General features: G+C 45.5%; 1 protein-coding gene across 3 annotated transcripts in view; it reads right to left on the bottom strand.

Annotated features, from left to right (window-relative positions):
* Positions 1 to 5,804: 5,804 nt before the first annotated feature.
* The window catches only part of NR4A1 (nuclear receptor subfamily 4 group A member 1), a 41,690-nt gene continuing 21,250 nt past the window's right edge, over positions 5,805 to 26,244 (bottom strand). Inside the window, exons 2-8 of one of the 3 annotated variants that reach the window (XM_053296831.1) lie at positions 17,072 to 17,198; positions 14,455 to 15,284; positions 12,287 to 12,416; positions 10,848 to 10,999; positions 9,034 to 9,236; positions 7,832 to 8,010; positions 5,805 to 7,132 (exon numbers count right to left, since the gene is read on the bottom strand). In XM_053296831.1, the coding sequence (XP_053152806.1) occupies positions 6,876 to 7,132; positions 7,832 to 8,010; positions 9,034 to 9,236; positions 10,848 to 10,999; positions 12,287 to 12,416; positions 14,455 to 15,284; positions 17,072 to 17,198 (1,878 nt within the window). In that variant the 3' untranslated portion in view covers positions 5,805 to 6,875. Of the gene's footprint in view, positions 7,133 to 7,831; positions 8,011 to 9,033; positions 9,237 to 10,847; positions 11,000 to 12,286; positions 12,417 to 14,454; positions 15,285 to 17,071; positions 17,199 to 24,407; positions 24,644 to 26,244 lie in introns of those variants that run through there. The other 2 variants (XM_053296833.1, XM_053296832.1) reach the window with 2 other exon arrangements.

Below are 26,244 nucleotides of genomic sequence, written 5' to 3'. Positions count from 1 at the left end.
TAAATAAAGAAGCTTTTCACACTCAGATTGCAAACTCGGTAAATAAAATACTCAATGTTCATTTACCCACAGATCTAAATATACAGTGATTGACCTATCTCAGACGTAGGAATTAAAGATCAAGAGATGCTTCTTTACCAAATGATAGTCACTAGGATACATGCAGCAAACTGAAATAATACTTTACCTTTGCAGAACATTTTTGAATTATTTTGTAATCCTTACCACCACCCTATAAAGTGAGTGAGTTTAGCCTGGGAAAAGACTATTCTCCTGCATTATTTAGAATAGGAGAGGATATTTCAGAGAATTATTCTACCCATTCATTTAATGCATTGGAGGTGGTTGCCTACAGGCAGCTAGGAAGCAGAGGTGAAATCTGAACCAGGAACATTTTGGCTCATAGCTCAGCCTCTTAGCCACCATACTGTACCAGCTCTCAGGTGAAAATCTAATGAAATCCCCCATTTGAGGAATGGTATGTCAAAACTGTGGTGCCCACCATTTTATTGAAAAAGATCAGCTATTATATTAGTACAAAACATGGAGAAATAGACACGAATAGCCTGAGAAAGTGGGAAAGTTTCAGGGTTAGAGGCCATTTATTTCCTTTGCAGTAACCTCCTCTTAATTATATTTGGTCAGTTTTTAATCTTATTCCTCCTCGATTCCTCTTTTTCTGGATCTTAATTAGAAATGTATACAGTTACAACATGTATGAGGCATTTTTGTATGCACGTTGTCTGTGACTTTCACCCTATTGTATTTCAGCATGAATCACTAGCAATACAAATTTGAAAAAGGAAATTGTTTTGAATGCTTCCTCTGTGGTGTAAGTATTAAGGGCCTCTGGGATTCAATAAAGAGTTGGAGCTGTGGAGAGTTCTACATGAGCTCTCTGTTGTACAAAAGGGACACATACCTATTTCAAAACCGGTTTTTATTATTATTGCCTACTTCAAACATGACTTTGGGTGTTTCCAGACAAGGTGTTTACTCAGGCATTTCCACTGTTCACTCAGTTTGTATTGGGCATCTGTATGACATCAGCAAACTATTGCCATCTTGTATTTTCCTCAGTGCTTCTTCCATCTCTTCCCAAACAGAAAAGCCAGCTTTTTAGGAAAGGATGGAACAGCACCTTCATCTCCTCAGTTGCAAAACACAGTGCTATTTTTTTAACTCTCTAGTTCAGAAATTAATTCTAAATAGTGGCTTGGTAATGACCAGTTCAGACACACCGAACTGGTTTTAAACCGCCTTAAGATACATCTCAGGTAGAATAATAAACTTGTTTGCTTGCAATGCAAATCTGCAAAACAAGTGCAATAATACCTATTTAAGGTAAAGTGTGCTGTCAAGTTGATTTTGACTCGTGGCACCCACAGAGCCCTGTGGTTGTCTTTGGTAGAATACAGGAGGGGTTTACCATTGCCTCCTCCCGCACAGTATGAGATGATGCCTTTCAGCATCTTCCTATATCGCTGCTGCCTGATATAGTAGCAGCGGGGATTTGAACTGGCAACCTTCTGCTTGTTAGTCAAGCATTTCCCCGCTGCGCCACCTATTAAAAGCCCTTTTTTTTCAGGTTAAGCTACTAACTAGAGAATTTTTAAAATGAAACTGGTAATAGGATAAAAAGGAATACAGAACATTAAACAACTAAAAGAATGAAATTGTGTTTAACATCTGCTCAGACTCATATGACATCCTCCAGAATTCTGTCAATTATATTTGAACTTCCTTACCCTTAGGATGTAAGCCACCTTAAGTGGCACAGCGGGGAAATGCTTGACTAACAAGCCGAAGGTTGCTGGTTCGAATCGCTGCTGCTACGATATTGGGCAGCAGCAGCGATGTAGGAAGATGCTGAAAGGCATCATCTCATACTGCGCAGGAGGAGGCAATGGTCAACCCCTCCTGTATTCTACCAAAGAAAACCACAGGGCTCTGTGGGCGCCAGGAGTCGAAATCAACTCGACAGCACACTTTACCATTCATCCTAAGGGTAAGAAGGTAAAGGCATAAGGGCAACTTGCAGACAGTTGCAGCCACAGTCTCTGATGAGGCCTTGCTGCTGCTAGACAACAGTAGGTGGGGGGGAGGTTTCTCCTTGAGCACCAGACTACCAGCCTGAGGCCCTGTTTACTGATCTCTATTGCTCCTCCTCCTTTCAGATGGCTCACTGAAAGAAAAAGATTTCCTTCATTTCTAAATGGAGCAAAGAGGAGCCCTCACCAGTTCTTGAAAAGGGATCAGAGTGCTTGGTCAACCCCCACCCCCTTTTTTTTGTTTTCAGGTGCAACTCCAGTTCAGGTTCAAGTCCACACTGAGATTTTTGATTTAAGTTCAGTCCTGGTTTGCTGAATAAAATTACGCTGAACCAGTTTTTTGATTCAGTTCAACAACTACTACTATACCGGTTTTCAGCCAAGTTTCCAAAAGCAGTTTACATAGAAAAATAAAGAATCAATAAATAAGATGATAATAAAGAATTAATAAATAAGAATTAATAAATAATAAAATAATAACCCTGTCCCAAAAGGGCTTACAATCTAAAAGAGAAACATGTAAGGTGTCCACCAGCAACAGCCACTGGAGGGATGCTGTGCTGGGGTCGGAGAGGGCCAGTTGCTCTCCCCCTGCTAAATAGAAGAGAACCACCACTTTGAAAAACCTCCATGGTTTTGTGAGGCTGAGCCCAGCCACCACACTGCTTCACTTCCACACTTAAGTACACCTTTCCAATTATCTTCCTGGTTACTATCCAGCATCAATTTAGATCATTTTTAATTGATCCCCTCCCCACAACTTTTACCTTTGCTAAAGGATGGAAATCGAATAAATCAATACACTGTGCAATTGCACTTATATATTAAATCTTTGAAAGGAAATCATGGGGTTACAGAAATGAGCCGTTGAAAGAATGGACAGGAGAAAACCATTTCAGGAAACATTTAAGAAGAAGTTGTTTCAAGCCGGAGCGAAGCAGAAACCACCTTTAACAAAAGGGCAGGCCTGAAGGCTGCAATTGCCTGAAGGCTGTAATTCTGAGCACACATTCTGAGCATGACTGGGAAGGTGGGGCCAGGGGAGGAGGAGAATAGCCACCTGGTCACACCCACCACTGCTGATGCACCGGAGCAGGATGTACATACAGCAAAAGGGCTACTTCTGCGGAAGGAAGGACAGGCGGCTATTCTGGAAGCTGCCCAATGCAGATGACACACCATGGATAGCAATTAGCTCCCTTGTCTGGGAGCACCCTTTCTTCTCCTTTCCACTGAGCAGCCTTACTGCATATAGATTCCCATAACCACTGTGTGTTCTATCCCATGTATAGCGCTCCACTGGTTCCCAGAGGCATCTTTTGGCTATGTATAAGTGTGACCATTACTACACATACCTGTATGTTATCTTACACCAAGTAAGGATGTAGGCAAACACATTTGAAACTGCTTGCAAAAATAAAGGTTTCTAGGCCAGGGGTTCCCAACCTGAGGTACTCCAGATGTTGCTGAACTATACAACTTCCATCATTCCCACCGTGGTGTAGTGGTTAGAGTGCCGGACTAGGACCGGGGAGACCCGAGTTCCAATCCCCATTCAGCCATGAGACTTGCTGGGTGACTCTGGGCCAGTCACTTCTCTCTCAGCCTAGCCTACTTCACAGGGTTGTTGTGAAAGAGAAACTCAAGTATGTAGTACACCGCTCTGGGCTCCTTGGAGGAAGAGCGGGATATAAATGTAAAAATAATTTTTAAAAAAATCATAATTCCCAGCCACAACGTGAGTTGTAGTTCAGCAACATCTGGAGTACCACAGGTTAGGAACCCCTGTTCTAGGCCATTTGTTTTCTAGGAAAAGGTGTCCTAATCATTTTAGTTTTTCCTTCTGCTGAAACCTTCATGGCTCTAGAGTCTGTTTCCATTTTTAAGTTGGCTTCATTTTCTGTAAGTAGCTGATGTAGAAGGCTAAACCCGGGACAAGATGAAAAATCGGGGATAGTTCATGGGAAACTTGAAACAAAGGACCAAAAGACATGGTACTCCATGGTATTCCATGCATGCACACCTCACCACATCCAAATATACTGATCACATGGGCTGACCCATTCAAGCATAGCTTTAGCTGTGCACCTGTCTCCAGCACTCATCACGGGTGTGCACACAGCACAGGCCAACCTGCATGTTAAAATGTATTTGAACTAAACGTGTGTGAGCGATGCCAGTATGGAGAGGAATCGCATTTCAGCCCCATCAGCAAGCTGTCCTACCCACCCAAATAGCTGTTCAAGAGTGGTGGTAGAAGTGCTGGATGATGCCATTTCAGATGGGACACTAGTTAACTGCTCCCAAAACAAATTGTACACCTTTATATTCTGACATTTTCCTCTACACTTTTTAACTGTCTAACTTTCAAAACTGAAGAGGTCTTTTAAGCTGAAGCCCCAAGTTATTTCCCAAATTGACCAAAGCTGGCTTTGACTGTTAGCTATCAACATTAAATGCCAAAGCTAAGATTAATCTGGGATGGGGAGGGAAGGAGAAAGTCAAGCAAGTTCTCTTATGAGTTTCAAGTTACAATGCTCCTCCCCACCTACCAAAATCCTGGGTGCTTTTGGATTTAGGGATATCAGAAGACAGAGCAAGTGTACATAGAATAAAGGTAGGTGTGCCATCAAGTCGATTTCGACTTCTGGAGACCACAGAGCCCTGTGGTTGTCTTTGGTAGAATACAGGAGGGGTTTACCATTGTCTCCTCCCATGCAGTATGAGATGATGCCTTTCAGCATCTTCCTATATCGCTGCTGCCCGATATGGTATGTTTCCCATAGTCTGGGAAACATACCAACGGGGATTTGAACTGGCAACTTTTTGCTTGTTAGTCAAGCATTTCCACACAGAGCCATAGTTAATGCTTATTTTTAAAAAGATTTAAAACCAAGGTCTAAAGGCTTCTCCTACAAAGCTGAATTTCAAGAGTCACAATTTGAGTTGTATTTTATAAATCATTATGCTATTGCCTAATTATAGTATGTTAATTTTTAGTAATTTAGTAGTAATTATTTCATAATAATTTGGTTTATAATTATCTTAATGTAATATGATTTTATTGCCACATGATCTTATTTTTACATTTATATCCCGCTCTTCCTCCAAGGAGCCCAGAGCGGTGTACTACATACTTGAGTTTCTCTTTCACAACAACCCTGTGAAGTAGGCTAGGCTGAGAGAGAAGTGACTGGCCCAGAGTCACCCAGCTAGTATCATGGCTGAATGGGGATTTGAACTCGGGTCTCCCCGGTCCTAGTCCAGCACTCTAACCACTACACCACGCTGGCTCCCTGTATCTGTATTGTATCCTGTGCTGGTTTTTGACTGTAATAAAGATGTTTGAAATAATTTCAAAAGCAAAACTTGAGCTCTATTTAGCCAAATATGCAAAATGCGTGGATACCCTTTTATGTAAAGGAGGGCCATATTACTACTCTGTTTGGATCAGGCAGAAGACAAACTATAGTGTAGAGTACACGCTGACTTCCCCCTGAGCTACACAGGTTTTTGCATGGTTTCAAAAGCCAGCTTGACCAGAGAACAGTGACATCAACGTGTGCGCACATCACCAAGAGTGACGCCTGTCTTCAGCTTCTTCTTTTTAAATAGGGCCCTTAGTGACAAACTAGGGCAGAAGCAGGCGAACAGCCTGGCTCCGTTGCCCTATAAAGGAAACTCTTTTTTCAACAGCTTGGGTTACACTGGCATGTAAAGGAGTCTCAGGATCAAGCACAGAAGCAAATAGGATTAGAGTTACATCTACTCAGGGTATTTTTTATTCAATATATTAAATATATTAATTGGAAAAAAGTCACATACTGGAAATTGGAAAGCAGGGTAGACAAATATAAATGTCAAAAAAATTGGAGGACTTTACAATACAAAGTTATATACACAAAGGCAGAAGGTGTCCTGCAGGTGTAGGGCGTTGCACAATTATCAAGGGCTCAAACCAATGAGCCTTCTTCCCCCCGGCCCCACCTCTGCCACTCATTCGTCTGTATTTACAAGGCTGACATGCTTTTTTAAAAATATACACAACTTTTACAACAACCAAAGACACCCAACAAAACTTGACCGCCACTGACGAAACAGCAGGTGGGAGCAAATCGTGTCTGATGGATGTGTGCTTATTTATGGCACAACTGTTCCCCCTGCCCATTGCAGCAAGTGGGTAGCTTCTATGCAAGGGGGATAGAAAAACTGCAGTTCTGAGGTCTGGGAGCAAAAGCTCAGCCAGGACTAATCCACAGTCAACAATATGGACAATTAGCACAGAAGGGAACTCTTCATACCAATCTCTAACCTGCTTTCATGGTAAAACCAACATATTTCTCCCACATATATTACAGAAAGCTGATCAGTGCAACTATAATGGAATTTAGGTGTTATGTTGCACAAGCAACTATTGGCAGGCCATGGGGGGAAAGGCAGCATCATTTAGGGAACTTGTGCATGTAACCCTAGAAGGCACACTGGGATTTCCCCCCTCCCCCAGGTTAAAAAAAAAAAAAAAGACCCCAAGAAGTTGTCCCAAGTTCAGAGAGAACTGCATGGTGATTCTTAATGTCCCAGGTGCCTCCAGGTGTAAGGGCGTGGAGAGGTATGGTGCTAGCAGTCTCCTGTCTCCAACCACTGGGCGAGATCAGTGTCCCTCCAATGTCTCTTGAAAATGTTCCGCCAATCTCTCCTCCAGGTGGTGAACAGCAGGAAATTTCTGCTGCCAATTTTTCTCCATCCCGAGGTTTGAAAAAGCACCAATACTCCCTCTCCCCAAAGAAAGCACCATTATTAATGGCAGCTTCCCTCCTTGAGTCTTCAGAAAGGCAGTGTGTCCATGAATATTTTATCCACAATGGGAGGCGGGGGCACCAGGTCCTCCAGCTTCAGATAGAAGATGCGCTGTAGGCCTTGAGTACAAAGAGTGCGGAGTTCTGGGAGTTTGCCCAGCAGCTTTGAGAGGCAGTTTGGATGCACTTGCTCATTGGTGGTGGAAGTCACATGGTCTTTAAGGCAGCTGATGATGCGGTTCTGGAGGTCTTCAACTTTCTTTGGCTCCTTTAGCCCATGGCGGTCTGGAAGAGGAGTCATTAGAAGAAAGCAATCAAGATCTTACCCTAGAGTAGTCTAGAGCAGGGTTTCTCAACGTGTGTGTCCCCAGATGTTATTGGACTTCAACTCCCATAATCCCCAGCCCCAGTGGCCTTTGGTTGGGAATTATGGGAGTTGAAGTCCAATTACATCTGGGGACCCACACGTTGAGAATCCCTGGTCTAGAGTACCCACGGCAGTGACGTTCAAAACTGGGGCTACAGCCACAGCAATACAATGCCACATCCTATACAAGGGAGCACATTGGTGCCTCCGTGGACCACTTCTGAGAAATTGTGCCCCAGGAACACAGGGCAAAGAACACTGAAAACAGTAGGCCCTGAGCAACCAGCTCCCTTTCTAAGCATAACTTCCACAAGAGCTAGGATGCACAAATTAGGTTGCCATTAGTAGTGCTGTCCAATGCCAGGTCCACCGCATCTATGCTCTCCTTGGAAGTCAAAAGGAACCACAGACCAAGTCAAAATGCCCCCAGATTTGGACTCCCATAAGTCTGGACTTGCAGCTGACTTAATAACCAGGTATTACTGCCTGAATCTGCCACATCCTAGGGCAATCAGCATGTGTCAGAATGAGGGCTATAACTTCCTAATTCCTACCTCCTAACCCTGTATTTCCTGCTTATGTATCGATTCATCCCAGAAACCTTGGAGTCTACTTACCTGTGATGATGACAAGTGCTGCTAGGCAAGAGAAGGAGGGCACATCAATGTTCATGCGATGGAGGCTCTGGGAGAACTCTATTATAGAGTCTATCCATTCCCCAAAGCCCCGGACACATTGCATGCGGTGCAGCACGACACCATTGCAGAAGATCAGTTTGCCTTCTTCTGGTTTGGACCTGCAAGAAAGCACGGTGTGCTCAGAGAAGAGAGATACCTAGACATGGCACTCCGTAGGAAGTTTGCCTTAAAAACCAACACACACTATGAACTGAGATAGGTTTATGAAGGGCAAGAAATGGGCAGGATAACCCATGAAGGAGAACCTCATGGTTGAGCAGAGACTTGAATCCGATCCTCCTGGACAAATTGTGATGTTGCCTGCCCTGCACATCAGTGACAAAACATGGCTCAGGGGTCATACAGGAGAAGCCAGTAATTCCCACCTTCCATGTGCTCCAGGAAGTTTCTTCCCTCACTCCAGGTCTCTCCACTTACTAAGCCTCACCCCAACACATCAGACGTAGGTGGTTTACTTCCCAAAAAAACTGTGTGGGGGTGGGGTTGCACAGGGAGTGTATAAAAAGGGAGAGTCTTGAAATAAGGGGGACACGCTGAAATAGGAAACTGCTCTGGGATACTTTGCATAAGTTGTTTGCCCCATAATATGGAGCTTTCTAGGCTTACGTAATTTCTTGTGCAACAAGAACCGCACACTGAATCAATATCTGGCTCTAGAGAGCTATATGCCAGAGATGCTGAGAGGTCTCAAGCAAAAAACTATAGCTGTTTACTCCTAAGCTTCCTTCATCAGAACCCAGAAACCATTAATGCTCAAAGTATCGTAAAAGATGGCTTTGCTTTCATAGGTCAAAACTTGGGACAGATAATCACACAGCACATTTGAGAGCAGCAAGTTAAACTTGCCTCTCACATCACAGCAAATTAATAGTATCCTCTTTCTAGGCAACCAAGAACTGGATGTTTCAAAAGCATGCAGGAAAGCAAGGGAGTGATCCCATGCCTTAGGGACTCCCAAGAAAGATGCTAAGTTCTTCTCCATCCTGTCACCTGTAGCCACCAATGACTATCCTCCAGCATCTGGGTAGGCATCTCTCTCAACCTTGGACCAAGTAGTCTATTTAGACTTGAGGCTAAAGACATCACTGCTTGCTTCACAGGGCAGAGTTGTTGCATGTTACCTGTAAGCTAGCCGGAGAATGAAGAGTTCTAAGAAAGCAGATTCCAAGAGTAGGTCTTGATCCTCTTTCGGCAGCTCCAGGAAACCCTGGATCTTCTCTGCCCATTTCCGGATCACATCCATTGAGCCCGTTAACAAGTCATAGAACTGCTGCACATCCACACAATCCTCCTTCTCAAATTGGTAAGAGACGGATTCCTGGAACTGACACAAAACAAGCAAAATGAAGAACCAGGGTGGGTAAGAAGCAGAGTGACAGACACCAAAAGTATAATGACTTTTCCATGGTTTTACTGAAAGATTTCACTCATTCACCCAAGGCCATAATGTGAATGATTAAGTGGTACACTCCAAACAGAATGCCAGCTCCGGCATGTTGTGGAGCCACACTGCCCTTCAGACAGCAGTCTGAAGGCTGGAAGTATGTTCAACAAAACCCCTTCAGGCACAAGCAGCTTCTGCTGTCAAAGTTGTGAAGCACCTGTAAAACCCAAGAGATGCAAAACTTTTTGTGTACTGCTATTTGAAAGTTTTCACTGTAAATTACTTGCTTAAAAAAAAAGTTTATCAGCTGTTTCAGGAGCAGTGTTTTTCATACAAAGGTCAAATACAAATATTTGTATAAAGTGTAGAATCTCAGCTTTTGAAAGAAAAGTAGTATTTAAGAAGTGAAAGTTTTCTATACCATTAGAGTTTAGTAGGGCTATCAGTAGCCAGATATGATTGATATATAAGCAAGTTCTTGCCTATGGGCAAATGGGGCAAGGTAAAACAGTGTTTCTCCTTCCCTTGAAACTACAGCAATGGACAGCCACTTTGCAGTTTAGCAGAAACCTCGAGTTTGTTAAACCATGTGGGTTAACATCCAAGTCACTCTAGAACCATTCACTGAAGTTCACTGGCAGCAGAGTCATAAAATACATGGTATGGAAGAGGGCTGCACAACTTCAGCCCTTCGGCTGTTGGACTACAGCTCCCATCATCCTCAGCCAAAGTGGACAACAATGAGGGATGATGGGAGCTGTAGTCCAACAGCCGAAGGGTTAAAGCTGGGCAGCCCTGGTATGAGGTTTACTGTCATGAGATGTAGCAACAGACACTGGTTCAGATGATTTTAAAGAAGATTAGACAAATCCATGTGTCTAATACATCTTTGAATGTAGAGGTGCAGTGTAGCGATTCCAGTTAATAAAGTTCATCTATCAACTCTAATGGCTATAAACCATTCGAGCCTCTACACAGTCAGGGACTGTATAGCTCTAGACACCAGATGCTGGGGACAGAGAGTAGGGTATGGACTGGTGCGTTCATTCCCCGCTTGTGAGATTCATAAAGGCATCTGTCTGGCGGAGGCTGCTGGAAAGAGGAGGCTGGAGGCTTGATCCATATTAGCAGTACCTCCACCATAGTGGTACCTACTCCTGGTCCAAGTCATCGCTCCTGCACAGGCAGAGTTATTTCAGAGTCTGACCTCCACACAGTGCACATGGCTAGGACATTTCAGCCTGCGCCACCCACCTCACCAGGCCATACAGCTGACAGGGCCCAGGAGGGCAGCCTGTGCAGCCCCCACTGCCAGCTTTCCATGGCAAGCTCGGAAGGAAAGAGCAGGCCTCGTTTCCTCGGGACACTTCCTAGGCACCCTGTTGGGAAACACTGCCTCTCACACTGCAAGTCTGGAGACGCTATGACTGGCAGTGCCCCAAGATTTGGGTTCAAAGGTACCTCCATTAATGAGTTTGATGACAGAATCTTTGGACAGAAGCCAGAACACCCCCTTCCATCCAATGCAAGCCTTCAGGACAGAAGAAGTACCTTGGAATAGTCAAGCTTAGTAGTGCTGGGGATGGAGTCTATGTGCGCTCTCACGAGGGAGGAGAGGAGGCTGACCGGAGAAGCCTCTTGAGCTTGTTTGGGTTTGGAGGGCAGCCGACCGCGACGGCCTTTCAAGCTGTCTGTCCGCACCACTGAGGGAAGAGGAAGGAAAGACGGAGAGGTGAGAACACAAACTGCAGACAAGCAGCAGCTACTGACAAGGGAAGTGGAGGCTTAGGATGGCTCTGTGTCATCAAGGAACATGGTCTGAATCCTAGCCAGAGCAGCAGGCGTTGACTTTATTACCCAGGTGCTCACTGGTCTGCGAAACATGCACGATGGGGCTTAGTGCTGTGGTATTCTGTACTTTGTGACCACACTACGGAAGGGCGGAATCTGATATTGTACACAGAATTGGACAATCACTGTGCTGCTCTGGACATTCAAAGGAAGTTGTGAGAAAAAGGAGCTCAACCTCCCCTGTGTTGCTTCTCTTCAGATGTATCTGAAGAGAGGCAGTGGGGGGCGGGGCCTGGGGGGCGGGAGCGGAAATACATTTTCCACAGAGAATTCTCTGCTCTCTATCACTGCTTCTCTGGTTGTCTAGAGCAGGGGTTCTCGACCTTGGGTCCCCAGATGTTGTTGGCCTTCAACTCCCATAATCCCCAACCAAAGGCCACTGGGGCTGGGGATTATGGGAGTTGAAGTCCAAGAACATCTGGGGACCTAAGGTTGAGAACCCCTGGTCTAGAGGGGTTCTGAATCTCAGGTTTTGTCCAAAACAGGTAGGAAGGCCAGAGCAGGGAAGCAACAGCTTCACTAGTAGTGGTGGTCTAGATCCCACTGTGGTTGGTCACCCATCTGCATGTAACCAATGCTGAAGCCAACCACAATGCAGCAGAGATAGTAGCCCTCCTCAGACATTACTCAGAGTTACAGCGCTGAAAGCAGGTAGGAAGTCCTGCCCCAGCACTGTCACTCATCCCCTGGACCTTGCCACTCCTGGTTATGTTTGTGAGAAAAGGGAAGCGCCCTAACAGTGATGGCTGACCGAGGCAGCCGGTCACAGACGCGGCTGGCATCCTGGTTACAGCACTTCCCTTTTCAACATCTGAGGAGGGCTAATGTTGCTCAGCACAGAGGCTGAGCATCTTGCCACAATACAATTCATGGCTACAGAGGGCATGTTCCCACTGTTTCAGTATACCTTTGTGGCTGTGAAAAGGGTTCTATCCTGCCTCAGTGGTCACAAAAACTGAAGCAGGGACGTGGTTACTTCAAGTAACTAATGCAGACTCTAAGGGTGTGATCTTTCTGCAGCCTATTGTTACAGCTCCTCTATTAAGTCATCTCCCTCTAATTCTCAGCCTGCGTAAAAGCAAGGAAACACCTAGCTCAGGACACCCCTTGCATCACTAACAGGATGGAACATGCCTTACCCTCTTTGACCATTCCCACAGCAAGGCACTTCTGGAAACGACAGAACTGGCACCGGTTCCTTCGCCGCTTGTCCACAGGGCAGTCTTTGTTGGCTAAGCAGATGTATTTGGCATTCTTCTGTACAGTGCGCTATGGGGAAAGATAAGGGGGCAGACCATCACACTCATGCACACAGTATATTCCTAACCTTGGTAGCAGAAGCAACACAAGGTCTGTCTATTTGTGATTTATTTGGTGCAATGCTTCCACAACCGGTGGTTTCTAGTTTCATCAGGGCACTGTCCCAAGGGTGCGAAAAATCTCATGTTCCACGTGGGTGCACCTTCCAGCCACAGCTGTGCCTGCACATTTCTGTATGTGGGTAACATTATAGCAACGCCACAGAAATGTGGTGATGAGAGATGAAAGTGGCATTGAGCAAGCTCCGAGATCTGTGACCACCTTACCTCAACTAGAACAAGTCTGAAGTGTTAGGCTTAAAGTCACATGTAGGGCTGGCACACACACCCCTCTTGAGATTACTGACAGCTGAATGCATGAACTCACTCAACAAAAGCACTCTCTTTGAAGAGATGGCCCATTCATACATGAGAATCACCTATTCCATGTTACAGTCAAGTGATATGTGAACCAGCCCTAGGATGCAATATTTCCAGGTGTTTGGTTTTTTTTGAAAAGTGAATGTTAAATTCACAGTTCCATCCTGTCCCCTGCATACATGCAACTGCACCGCCCCCCGCCACACCTCTACCCATCTCTGCATGTGCGTAAGTAAATCCATCTAAGCTACAGCCATTAACCTTTCAGTTATAGCCAAGTCACAACAAAATTGAGGTATTTAGAATACAAACCATAGATCCATGCAGAGATCTACAGGTCCTGAAGCATGTTATACTACTGCTCTGTGACATGCCTAGACCACACCTCAGCCCACATCAGGGCACCACTTTTGACTATTTATGGGAATGATGGATACAAGTTGCAAACTGGGCATTTGGGGAATACTTGGAGGACTGTTCCACAGCCAGCCAAATTTGACACTGTGCCAATCTGGTCATGTGACTTGGCCCACAAGATTCCAGGGGCTTTTACACTGGTACCAATGTATTCTGCTGCCATTTTGGTTTTTTTATGTTTGATATTGTGTAACACTGTCTACTGTGCTGTTTTAACAAGGAAAGAGGATATAAAAATTTTAAGAAGTGAATCCTTTTTCTTGCATAATCTGATTAACAGCAAGACAGAAGAGAGAGGGTAGCAAAAAGCAGGAGGCTCGTGCTGTAGGTTGGAGGTGGTAAGAACAACAGGAGACTTCTGTTTCTCATCTTCTGCAAACTGCAACACAAGTGAAAACTTGGGGGAGGAGCCATGTGCTGCCAGGTGGTAAGGAACACCCAGCAAGCAGATCTGTAGACACCTGGGGAAGTGAATACAGGGGATGGAGCCATTGCTACATTGGTGCAGTCGCCTGCTGAACTCCCAGACCTGGCACCAATGAGAGAGGATATGGCTTTGTTTAAGCAGCACATCTACAGTCCATATTCTTAGTTCATGGTCTTCCCAGTATCCATTCATATTTGGCAACAGCAGCTACTGCACCCGAATGCAAACATACTTGGCAGGTTGTATGTTGATGCAACAGCCACCATCAAGGAATGCTTTCACAGCACAACATGGACTGACAATAAGTCATTCAGATCCAGCTTTTCCTACCAGGGCTATCATTTGTCATGGGAGGATTTCTATACCTTCGAAACCAACACATTCATAGCTGCTATAAAGTTCCTGGCAGTTACAAGATAGAATGAACTGGAAATGTTTGCCCTTGAAAGACAGGAGACTCCATAGGGTCTCTACTCTCTATAGCTTGCAAGAAGTAAATCTCCTTCCCTACCCCCCCCGCCCGCCCCATGTTCCTGCCACCTACCCCTGCAAACTTCCACAATGACCTCCTTTATTTGCAAAGGCCAGAGAAAGGTCTGATGAGTCACCTCTGTGGCAGTCAACAACCAAGGCTCTCCCTCTCCCCCCTGCCAAAGAGGCCTTGGAATCCCAGCATACCAAATACTGGAATGTTATTTGCCTAATGGTACCCAGCACTGGAGAACTCCAGAAGCAGTGCAAGGAATTTCTGGATGCAAGGTGAGAAGCAACACATTGACATTACCTTGAAAAACCCCTTGCAGCCTTCACAGGTCCGGACACCATAATGTTGGCATGAGGCATTGTCCCCACACACAGCGCAGCGCCCCTCATTGGATCCAGGGCTGCGTGCTTTTGTTGGAGAGAGGGGATTGTCCATTAAGCCAGAGCTGTCCAGGACTGGGGAGGCCTGGCTGAGCGACAGAGGAGAAAAACTCACTGAAGAGGAGGTTTGTGGGAGCAAGAAGACATCTCCATCCACCAAGTGCTGGTGGGCAGCTGGCTGCATCTTTAAGGGGCTCTGTGGGGGGACCCCAGGGCTGTGAGCTGAGGGGCCAAAGGAGAAGTAGGAAGGCTGGGTGGAGCTACTTTTTGGAGGCTCTGCTGCTGCCGCCACCCAGGGCCTCATGCCTTCATAAGTCTGAGTAGGGGAATAAGCTCCAAAGGAGTTCTCCCAGGATGGCCCCTGGGAAGTCTGGAGGCTTGGAGTGGAAGGGGAAGGAGCAGAACATGGGCTGCCATAGTAGTCCGAGCCACTCGAGGACATGGTCTCATCCAGCTGACTGCTGAAGGAGCCAGGGTAGCAGCCGTACACTTGGAAATCTTCCAGCTTGAAGGAGGCTGTGGTGGGGTTTGCTGCTGGGATTTGGTAGAGGAAAGCGTCAAATTCACCAGTGTAATTGTCCATGAAGGTGCTGAAGCTGGGAAGAGAGGTGGTGGCAGTAGGGATCTCCGTATTAACCAGGTCCATGGTGGATTTGCCAAGCTCAGGGGTCAAGAGGTCTGCTGAGTAGCGTTCGCAGGGTCCTCCGCTCTGAAGCAAGGTCCCATACTGGGTTTGGATATAGGGCATCTCTAGGAGAGGAGGAACAGTTCAATGTCAGTTATGGGATAAACAAGGCAAAGTTCCTCCAAGAGGATGCTAACAGAGCTGGTGTTATAACTCAGACTCACATAATGTGGGTGAATAGAGACAACCAACTTACCACACAAAATGAGTCAAGCACTCATTTAAGAAACTGGTACAGGCCGCAGTTGGCTTTGAACTATGCCACAGCTCCTGTTGCTCCACACCTGGTTACTGACCTGGTTGTGTTGCTATGGAACAAAGACCTCACTTCTACCATCATCCCCCCCTACTCCCCTGTTCTTCATTTTAGGGAAGTAGCTAGTTAGTCTGCTTCAATTTCCAGTTCAGAAGAAAACTGTGTTGCTTTTAGGGTGTAAAGTGAACATTGTAGGGGGGTTTCCATTAAGAATGAATGCGTGCATGTGTGCAATTGCAATATATGCAACAACAAAAATTAAGGCAAAAAATTTACACTTTATCTCTTAATCAAATTATATACAGTATATGCACACACCATCCATTCTCTCATCATGCACACAGAGAAACATAACTTCAGAAATCTGACTGTTTTTCACCAACACACCCACAAGCACAAATATGTAAAAATGTATATGTAATATGTAAAAATGAATGTATAAATAAATAAATAAGCACAAAGTGTAAGTGAATGTTTTAAGATCTCTCATGATAGTTGCAGAAATTTAAATCTCAAAATATGTGAACACTTCAAATAAAATGCCTCAACTTAAGATCTGAAAACTAGAGAAAAAGTAGAAAAGATTAATCATTCCTTAAAACTGTTCTAGTCATGAACCTAACTCAGGAGAGGGTATCCCTCACCCAATGCAACCTGCCACAAGTTACTAATGAAGACGACCTGTTCACCAAATGAAATGCGGAGAAGCCTCACTACTTGGTAACGTCCCCCAGCCCTTTACTATTAATCAGAACATGTGGCAAGAAAAAAAATCATATCTGCATGAATGCAGATGAATTCCGCCACTGACTTCACAAAAGAAAAATCTCAACTGCACAACTGTTGACAGTGGCCAGTGTTTGTATCCAGAAGAGTTCATTTCCACCCTCTCTTACTCATACATTGCACAGTCCCACGTTTGTTAGAGGTGGCAGACTTATGCAAGTTACTGCATTCATTGGGTAATAAGGGGAGAGCCAGACTGCCCAACTAGGCAATCACCACACAAGACTAAGCGGGCAGACAGTAACCCAAGTGTGCCAACAATACTGCAAAAGTGAAGATGAAATCCTATGCATCTAGTTGCCTCAAAGTAATGTATGTATAAAAGACGGATGAGGAAACAGAAGAAGGTTAAGAAGAATGGGTGCAAATGCATTTTACTTAGGCCTTATCTCAGATGATGACAGCAGAAGTGTTACTCAATAGGCACTATGAAGAACCACAGCAGAGGTTTATTATTTTTGGATTCCCTATAATGTTTGGGCACTCGGCAAGAAGCGGGTTATCTGAAGACCATAGGGGTATGGAGAGTCAGTCCAGAGTGCTAAAATCTCAGATCTTGTTTCTAGATTCCAATTGCCTGGCTCTAGTTTCCAAGGTCTGTTGAAGATCAACTACAACTCCTCCACATGTGCTATTAATGCCATCTAGCTTCTGGATACATCAATAATTTTACAGTTCAAACAGCAGCATTGACTAAGTGCTCCTAAACCCCATGCTTCTCCATATCATGGGCGAAGTTGGGCTTGAAAACAGTTGTTTCAGAATGGGTAAATAATGGAAAAAAGGGATGCATGCCTCTGTTCTAGATACCTCTAGTCCCATGCAGAGCCAGCTCTATAAGTGAAGCAGGCCGATTCAGGCAGTAGATAGCAGGCCAGTTCTCAGGGGCAGCATATGAGCAACCCTCCCCCCATGCTCTCTTCTGCCTCCAGATGGCCTGCAGAGGAAGCAAGCCAGATGTTAGAATGCTGACCTGAAGGGTGAAGAGATCTGCAGATGAGGAAGAAAATGGGGGTGTGATTTTAGTAGGGAAAGAGAAGGGAGGAGAGGGCACCATTTGGTGCTCTGCTGGGGGCAGCAGAGTGTCATGGGCCAACACTGGCCTCAGGTTGCTAATGTATGATAACATAGGTTTCCCTTCCCTCCCACTTAAAGTGGATAAAATCACTCAGCACTAAAAGAAGTTCTGCCATTCTATTTTCCCCACCCCACCCAGCTGAATCTAGACAGAAAAAACTTAATAGGCCTTATCCATCCACATACATTTCATGCTGGTACCAAAGAGATAATGTCTTAATAGGAGATACCAGTAAAGTTGCACCCTGCCCGTCCCGATCACTTAACATTTGTGTTAAGATGGTTGCTCTTGAAGAAGCTGCTCCGATGTCTTGATACTCAACTGGGCAGCAATGTTTTCAAATTCAACGTTTAAGCAGTGGAGCAAGCAAGCGACAATAATCAGGATTGTAGAACAAAGATTGTAATCAGGATTGTAGGACACCTCAGATCTCCAAAAGAGCTGCGGGATTGAATGATAAGTGGCGCCGTGTATAAAAGGAGACGTAATAAGAGTCTTTGGCTGAGCTGAAAGCCAAGACAGTAGCAACACTCGTGGCAAGATGATAATGTCATTCATATCATGGACCTTTAAAGGTTAGGTTCTACTGGTCAAGGAGTTGCTGCTTTAATGGGCAATAAAGGGTTATGGAATGTTGAGACACAGAATTCCAAGGAGAGGAGACTTGACAGGGCCATGCCATTGGGACAAGGTTAAGGCACCCTTCTTGGTGGAACTGAGCTCCTTTTAGCCTTTCCTCTAAGGCCTTTGGTTGAAAAGAACCCTCTCTATCTAGAATGGTACCGGTGCAACAGTAAGCCTAGAATATTTTTATGATTTATATCCTACCCTTCCTCCAAAGCGCTCAAGATGGTGCACGTGGTTATCCCCTCACCAACTGCATCCTCACAGCCACCCTGTGGGATAGATTCAGTAATAAAGTGACTGGTCCAAGGTCACCCCATGAGCATCAAGGCTGAACAAGATTTGAACTAGAGTTTCTGCAATCCAAGTTCAACACCGTATGAGCCAATGCACAAAAAGTGGCTAACTGATCCAGTAAGGGACTCAAGTTGCATTGAAATACAGGAAGCTGCCTTATACCAAGTCATGTCATTGGTCCATCTAGGTCAGGACTGTCTAAAGTGACTCTCCCAGGTTTCAGGCAGGAGTCTTTCCCAGCCCTACCTGGAAATGCTGCCAGGGATTCAACCTGGGACCCGCTGCATGCAAAGCAGATGCTCTATCGCAGGGATTCTCAACGTGTGGGTCCCCAGATGTAATTGGACTTCAACTCCCATAATTCCCAACCAAAGGCCATTGGGGCTGGGGATTATGGGAGTTGAGGTCCAATAACATCTGGGGACCCACACGTTGAGAGACCCTGCTCTATCCCCTCAAAGGAGTGGAAGATTAAACAAACATCTTTTCTCCTCACCTGAGTGTCAAGTGGTGCATGCCTGAACATGCGCACAAACTATGACGGAACGGAGAGCCATTGGGAAATAGGAAGCAGCTGGAACAGCAATAATTAACAGCAATTATGGGGCATCCAAAGCTGTTATGGTCCATCTTTTGCTCTTCTGCAAGTAGTTCCTATTAACCTGTAAGCATTACCCAAAGGATTTTCTGTGGCACATTCTATGTATATGTATACACACACACACCACACACACACCCCAGTCCCAGGTCAATGTTGGGTGTTTGAATGATCAACTGAACTTTGCCTGTGTCACTTCCTTCCAGGAGAGTGACAAACAGCTGCCTTTTGCTCAGTGATCAGACAAGGCTCTGGTCCACCCCTGGATGGGCAAGTCCAGCTCAATTTCTTCACTAAACAGCTGCAATCTAGTAGTTATGCCTTTTGAGATCCACGGGCTTGCATAACCTACGCACTATTTAGCCAATTATTCGGCATTCCTAAAACAGAAGCTTGGTGTTTAGTTGCTAAAGCTTGTTAGGATTTACGGTATTCAAATCCAGCAACAGATGCTACCTGGGGTACTTCCTTGTGACACAGTATTTATTAGTTCTCTCCCCAGAGGAAGACCTGACGTCTGCAAATGGAAGAGGCCTCTCTCCCTAGGTACAGCAGGTCTAGCGAGTTCCATTACACTAACAGCGAGCTAATCTCAGGGATTACTGCTTGGTAGAGTACAAGGGCTGGTTTGATAGGAGATTTTTTTGGCAGCGAGGAAGGATCTTCAGCTTGGGGCTTCTCAAACTTTGTGGGCCTCCGTTCATGAAGAAGACTGGTCCAAACTAACCAGGAGTAACCAAGGCAAATGGCTCAACTAGTGTATTAACACTGCCTTTGTGCTCAAGGACAGAGAAAGAATCTTCACAGAAGGAAGCCAGAAGCATGAGGTTTGAAGGACTGAAGTCACGTTAGCAATGCCACTTTTACCATTTCTCCCTCTTGTTACTGCAATTTAAGTGCTATTAGTCAGTGTCAAGAGCTATACCTCCACTACTGAAGGACAATTCTATAGCTATTTAATAATATCCCAGTGCAAGTGACAGAAGACCTGCTTCTCTCCTAACCCCACTGCCTGTGTGCCAGAAAGGATTTGGAGGTTAGGGGGTTAGTGGCGAGTACAAATGACAACAGGTTAGTGAGCTAACTATCAGTTTGTGAACTCCTGACTCCAACCTGCCACAAACAAAAGGTTTCTGCCATAGCTACAAAGTAGCTCTGATAATTGTTCAGTAGAACAAGCTTTCTACAGTCCCACAATTCTTACACCTGGGATTCCATCCAGCCGCCTGCAGCCTGCACAGACACTTCTATTCATGGAAGTGGGGCAGAAATGCCTACCCTCTTGCTGCAAAGACTCAGGGGCTGGAGACTCAATTGGGCTAGAGAAGAACTGGCATGATTTCTTTGCTCTAAGGAGGTTGCAGCATAAGTTGGAAATACAGTTCCCTCCAGCGTACTATCATCATTCTCCTCCTGCGTGTAATGCTACCATTGCTAACCATTGTGTGCATTTTTCAGAGTCCTCCCAGCCATCCAAGAATGGCAACAGTGCCACGTTGCTATAGCAACATTCATCCCACATCACCAGCCACCCCTTTGAGATTCTTGCTAACACACAAATTGATTCTGTAATAATCGTAAATAGCAACAGTACTGCTATTTTGTACATCAACAGAAGTGGATGATGCATCATCATCTCTTGAACAGCTGACTTACGATGTTCAGAGTGGCATATCTGTGTTGAAGAGTTTGTTTATGCTGCATCTCTCTGCATTTTACAGCTTCAGGTGTATTCTCCCTAGTTTTAGAGACTGTATTTGTTGTCCTAGAGATATGTCTTCAAGCTAGGACTTTACAAATCCCAGGCACCAGGGATCCATAGCGCCTAGATTAGGATATTCAGAGGTAGATTAAACAACATCTGTATTTGTCCCAAGCAGCCCTGTTTCTGTTCTAAGTATGTTACTTGTAAAGGGGATAGAGAAAAGCCTATTTACAACCCCACACACACACACACCCCACGTCCATCACGAAGTCTAGGAATTTTGTTGAGTGTCCATTGTCTGGCTCCTAGATCCAAAGAAAATGTGTCAAGGCCTGCTTCAAGCACATCTTGGACTGTAAGACTTAGAGTTATCCCATCAACCTAAATCACTGTACTAGAGGATTTCTGCCTTTAGTAACTACATAGCTATCACCCCCAGTCAGAGCTATGGTCACTGAAGCTCAGAATCTCCTTGTCCCCCTGTAACAGATTCCCAATGCTTGAATAGCATTGATTTACTAATCCACACACTCGCTCTTGCTAGTCATCCCTAGGAATTTATGTTTAGGCATTAGAGACTGCTCAGGAGTACCCCCTGCTGGAGAGAGAACCACAGTGATGTTTCTCTGCACAGAAGATTATACTGGAGCAAGTTTCAGTTACTGAAGGATTCTTAGAATAGTTAATCAAAGCAGCAGCTCCTGCTTGCTTACAAAATTACGCTTCTAAACAGACATGTCTGAGAGTTTTCTGAAGGCTTGTAGCAATGAACTATTGGTTAGTGTTAATCTGGAAAAACGTCTCCCCGACTAGAAGACACACTTTCAGTCAAAAGGCAGTTTCTTACTGGCTTAAATACTGCAGGGTGAGTGAAAGTTGGCTGCTGAAAACTGTCTTCCAGTCCATTTGAACGGGTGTATGTTATCCCAGTGAGCTACATTGCTAGGTAGACAAGATGGCCCTTGCAGACCTCCTGTGCCTTTAACAGTTGCACAACTTGTAGAAATTCCACAGGTGCAGCTTTCCCCAACATCATCATCATCATTATTACATTTATACCCCACTTTTCCTCCAAGGAGCCCAGAGTGGTGTACTACATACTTGAGTTTCTCCTCACAACAACCCTGTGAAGTAGGTTAGGTTGAGAGAGGAGTGACTGGCCCAGAGTCACCCAGCTAGTTTCATGGCTGAATGGGGATTTGAACTCGGGTCTCCCCGGTCCTAGTCCAGCACTCTAACCACTACACCACGCTGGCTCTCTGTCTCAACATGTAGATGGCAATGATGGGGAACTTGTACCTGTTGAAATTCTGCCATCAGGAAGAGAGTACATTGTATTGCAAGCTGTCAACAGGGCAACAAGAACATTTCAGATTCTCAGAAGCCAGCCCTAACACATTATCTAGGTTTCATATTTTTAAGAATCCCACAGGATTAGCCACCCAGAATTCATCCAGTCCTAGCTGTCTTGATTGAAAAAAGAATTTTAGGAATTCAGTTAACCATCTTGTGTTTAGCATATCAATAACCATTTGTCTCTGCACAGATTATGGCAACATATTCCCTTATGTAACCAACAGCTTGACGGTATGCATGTTTATTCATAATATATCATACATCAGTGGGCACAGGCTTGCAATCTAAGATGGACAAAGGATTCTTTGGAGATGCCCTTGTTACAGAACATTACTTCATAGGGGTTTTTCAGATTACACCACAACTGCAAACCCCATTTTGTATCCGACTAGCAGATTGTCAGGCTGTATAAATCAGTGTAAGTCCCTCCCGCCCGCCCCACACACTTTTAAACATCTGATGTGGTCAACATAGCACGAGAAGATGCCACTATGTGTTTGGAACAAAAACTGCAGCAAGCCGACTTTGTCACAGCCTTTGAAGTCTAGCGCACCAACTTGGAAACTAGAGGAGCCCCTGGTAGCTGCGAAAAAATGGGCTGCCAGGTGCTTTAACTTGATGCTGCACCTGTTGCTCAGAACATGCCAGGAACTGCAAGCCCCCAAGCAACCACATGAAAGAGGCCACGATGGAGCCCTTTCTGATTTATGCCCTTCAGCACCTGTGCTGGTACCAAGCTGCTTTGCAAATCAAATTTTTTTTTTTTTAAAAAAGGCACAGCAGCATATATTTTATACGGGAGGGGGAACAAATCAGACACCAGAGAAGTAATTTCAATCTTACTTCCCTGTGCACACACATCTTTTGACAGATTAAGATTAAGAGCTCTTTCTGATTTATGCCCTTCAGCATGGGAAACTGATGAAGATTTAACTGGCTATTGCATACTGCAATACAATTCTCCAATTCAATTAGGATCAGATGTCCTCAGGGACACTGCATAGCAAGAAGCTTTACTTCACAGACTGGTACAGACAATCTTTCCATAGCTGGCCACAGAATAGGATGTGCAAGAGAACTGAAGAACTAACGTGAAGTTTTCACACTGTGTAGAAGGTTGTAAGCTTTCCAGTTATGCAGACGTCTAGACCAGGCAGGGTACATTCAGACTGATGTAGCAAACTTACATGTGCCTAACGCAACTTGGAAGCTAACCTGTTCAACATCTTTCCAAGACTGTGGGCTACAACACTGAAAGATGACAATATCTGTCAATCGGATAGCCTTATTAGATGCACTAGTGCAATAGCATTGGTTGCACACTTCCCTTTGTTATTCAAAGGTTGCCTGCCAAAGAGTCAGGTTAGCTGCCTACTCTCCGGACTAGACACATTATGATTTGGTGCCACCCTTTCCAAACTGCACTACAATCACAACCAAGGCTACTGAAGATTTTTAAAATATTAAGACCCAAATAATCGCCACTTGTGCACACCTGCCAAAACTCCCACAAGCTCAGGTTACTGCAGCTTCATCTTTTAACATGCAAATGTGAACTTTGAAAACTTCCACTTGAAACAAGTGCACCATTATAGTTCCATCAACCCAGACTGAAACTCCAGCCAGATCCTCTTGCACTGAAGTCTGCAAAGCACGGAAGGCACTAATATCCCCCACCCCCAAATGCACCCCCCTTTTTTTTTTAAAAAAAAGAAGCAGCTAAGGAATCTCTTAATCTTTATCTCATACTGTTTGGGCAATCCTTTTGCTCTGCCCTGCATTCAGAAGTCACCTAAGTTCAATCCAGTTGTAGAACAACTGTTATGCAAGTTTCACATGCACCTCAGGTTTCAGAGTTTACTCTCTATAAAAAGTGAAGGGCCAGGCAAATCCTGGTGGTACTTTCCACCTTCCAGAGTAACTTTCCTAAGGCTGCAATCCTGGACACACCTACTTGGAAGCAAGCCCTATTGAGATCAGCAGGGTTTAGTGCCGATTAAACAGGGGTGAACAGAACTGGAAGCAAAACGCCACTTTTTATGATGTACTCGCAGGGGTAACCAAGTTATTCTGCAAGTCTGTTTAGGCGGGGAGCGGTTAACCGCACACTCGACCTGTATTTAGAACGCACCGCTATTATAAATCACCACTGTAACTGTTTGCATCGACTGCAATTCCTTTTCGCCTGGCTGAGTAAGCTTCCTGGAGTGCAAGCCCCTTGCAGAGGTGAAGCAGACCCGTACTCCCCCATCTGTCCTAGCTTTTCAACGCGCAAATGCACGCCCGCCCCCCGCCGCGAAACCTCAAGAGTAATACAAAGTTATTCCTGCCTTTCAAAACTGCACGCCCGCCGCTTCACACACACTAAATCGCTCTCTAAATATACGGCCCCCCGCCCGGCCCGGCCCGGCCCCACCCCCCCCCCCTTCGGTCAGAGTCGAGACACAGTCGGGCTGACGAGAAGTCTAGGCAGAAGAAATGCACGTACCCGAGTGAACTCAGGGAGTTCTGCAGCGGCTCCTTCCACCGTGTTTTGGTCTGAGGTGCTCTGAACACACGCGCGCAACTTTGCCGAAGCGCATCGAGAGTTGGAGATTCCCGCCGCCGCCGCGCTGAATCAAGCCCAGAGAGAGAGACGCCGAGAGTGCGAGCGAGTAAGCGAGCGCGCGCGCGAGAGAGAGAACTGCACGCACGATAGACCCCGAGTAAGCCACTGGGGCTCACCAGCCCGTGGCAAGGAGATTCTCTTAAGCTCTCTGTGACGCACGAATGGAGGGGTGGGCAGGGAAGGAGGGGGGGATCCTCTGACGCACGCGCCGGGCTGCAGCCTTCACCATACAAGGCAAAAAGGGGCGGAATGTTCCGGCGCCCGCGGAGCGATGGGAGGGGTTGGAATGTCTGCGCGGTGACGCACGCGGGGTTCCATTGACGCACGCCTTGGAACTGTTTGATCTAAAAATAGAACGAGCTGCCCCCGGCTAAAAATAGAGCCCTTTCCTAAGCCGGGGGAGCGGCGGGGGGGTGAGAGGGAGGAGAAGAGTGTCATAGGAAGAACCAAAAAGGGGGAGCGGGAGGATCCAAGGCACGGAAGTGAAGGGGCGATACAGAAGCAAAGGGAGGAAGGTTGGACGCAAAGAAGGCGAACGCGATCTTGCAGAACTCCCAGCCCACTCCTCTCCTTGCACCTTTTGAACTCCGTCTCCGGGACACCTCCCTGCAGCACAGAAGCGGCAGTAATCCCGCCCCGCCCCAAGGCTACTCGTGCTGTGTTCTCAGGAGGAGCCGTGCGTCTCCCCAATCCCAAGATGCGCTTTGCTTGCTTCTACACTTGCAAAGTTTCCCCCTCTCTCCCCGTAATCACCACCGGCAGCTCCTCCCCTCTCCGAGAAAAGGGATTGCTCTGACCTGGAGGCATGCAGAGATTGTTACAGACAAGAGCGATCAACAGACGCCCATCGAAAGGCAAGGAGAAGGAGACTGTTTTGATGATCAAACCATTCAGTGTCATGACACCACCAGCTATGACCAGCTGACACTAGGGCAAGAACCCAATTAAGAATATTGGCTAATTGCCCATTATTTGATTACAGTGGCACATTATGATTAATTAAACTAATTCTTAACAAGTAGCAAGTTTTTTTAAAAAAGTTTTGCATTATGGTGTTGGTAGTCATCTTAGAAGAGGCACTCCCTCTACAGGAGAATGCCTCTTGTGCTGTTTGCTAGCTGCAGTCATCATACATTATAAGATTCTCTCCTTTTTACCTAAAAAATCTGCTGCCCTGTTGACTGGGGCACTCTTTTAGTTAGTCAAACCACATATAATCATTCCCGAGTGACAGCCTGTGCACCCAAAGATACAGTATCCCAGAGAAAATTAGAGATGCAGCATTTTATTTTACTGGCACCTGTATTTTTAATGGCAGCAGAAATAAGGCAGGTGAAGCATTTTACTGCTGGGAAATGTAATGAGAAAAGGCTCACCGATGTCAAGCTGCTGCTAAAGGAAGAGGGAGAAGCCATTTAAAGAAGTGCTGCAACCCTAAGGAGAGTCCATTTTCATTGGACAGCCATTGCACTTCTCTTCCTCTTTAAAAGGTAAAGTGTGCTGTCAAGTCAACTTTGACTCCTGGCGCCCACAGAGCCCTGTGGTTTTCTTTTGGTAGAATACAGGAGGGGTTTATCATTGCCTCCTCCTGTGCAGTATGAGATGATGCATTTCAGCATCTTCCTATATCACTGCTGCCCAATATAGTACCAGCGGGGATTCAAACTGGCAACCTTCTGCTTGTTAATCAAGCACTTCTCCACTGTGCTACTTAAGG

The sequence above is a fragment of the Hemicordylus capensis genome, chromosome 2 (assembly GCF_027244095.1).
Source record: "Hemicordylus capensis ecotype Gifberg chromosome 2, rHemCap1.1.pri, whole genome shotgun sequence".
NCBI classification, from domain to species: domain Eukaryota; kingdom Metazoa; phylum Chordata; class Lepidosauria; order Squamata; family Cordylidae; genus Hemicordylus; species Hemicordylus capensis.
The sequence above is the reverse complement of the archived record's forward strand: the minus strand, read 5'-3'. Positions and strand labels throughout refer to the sequence as shown.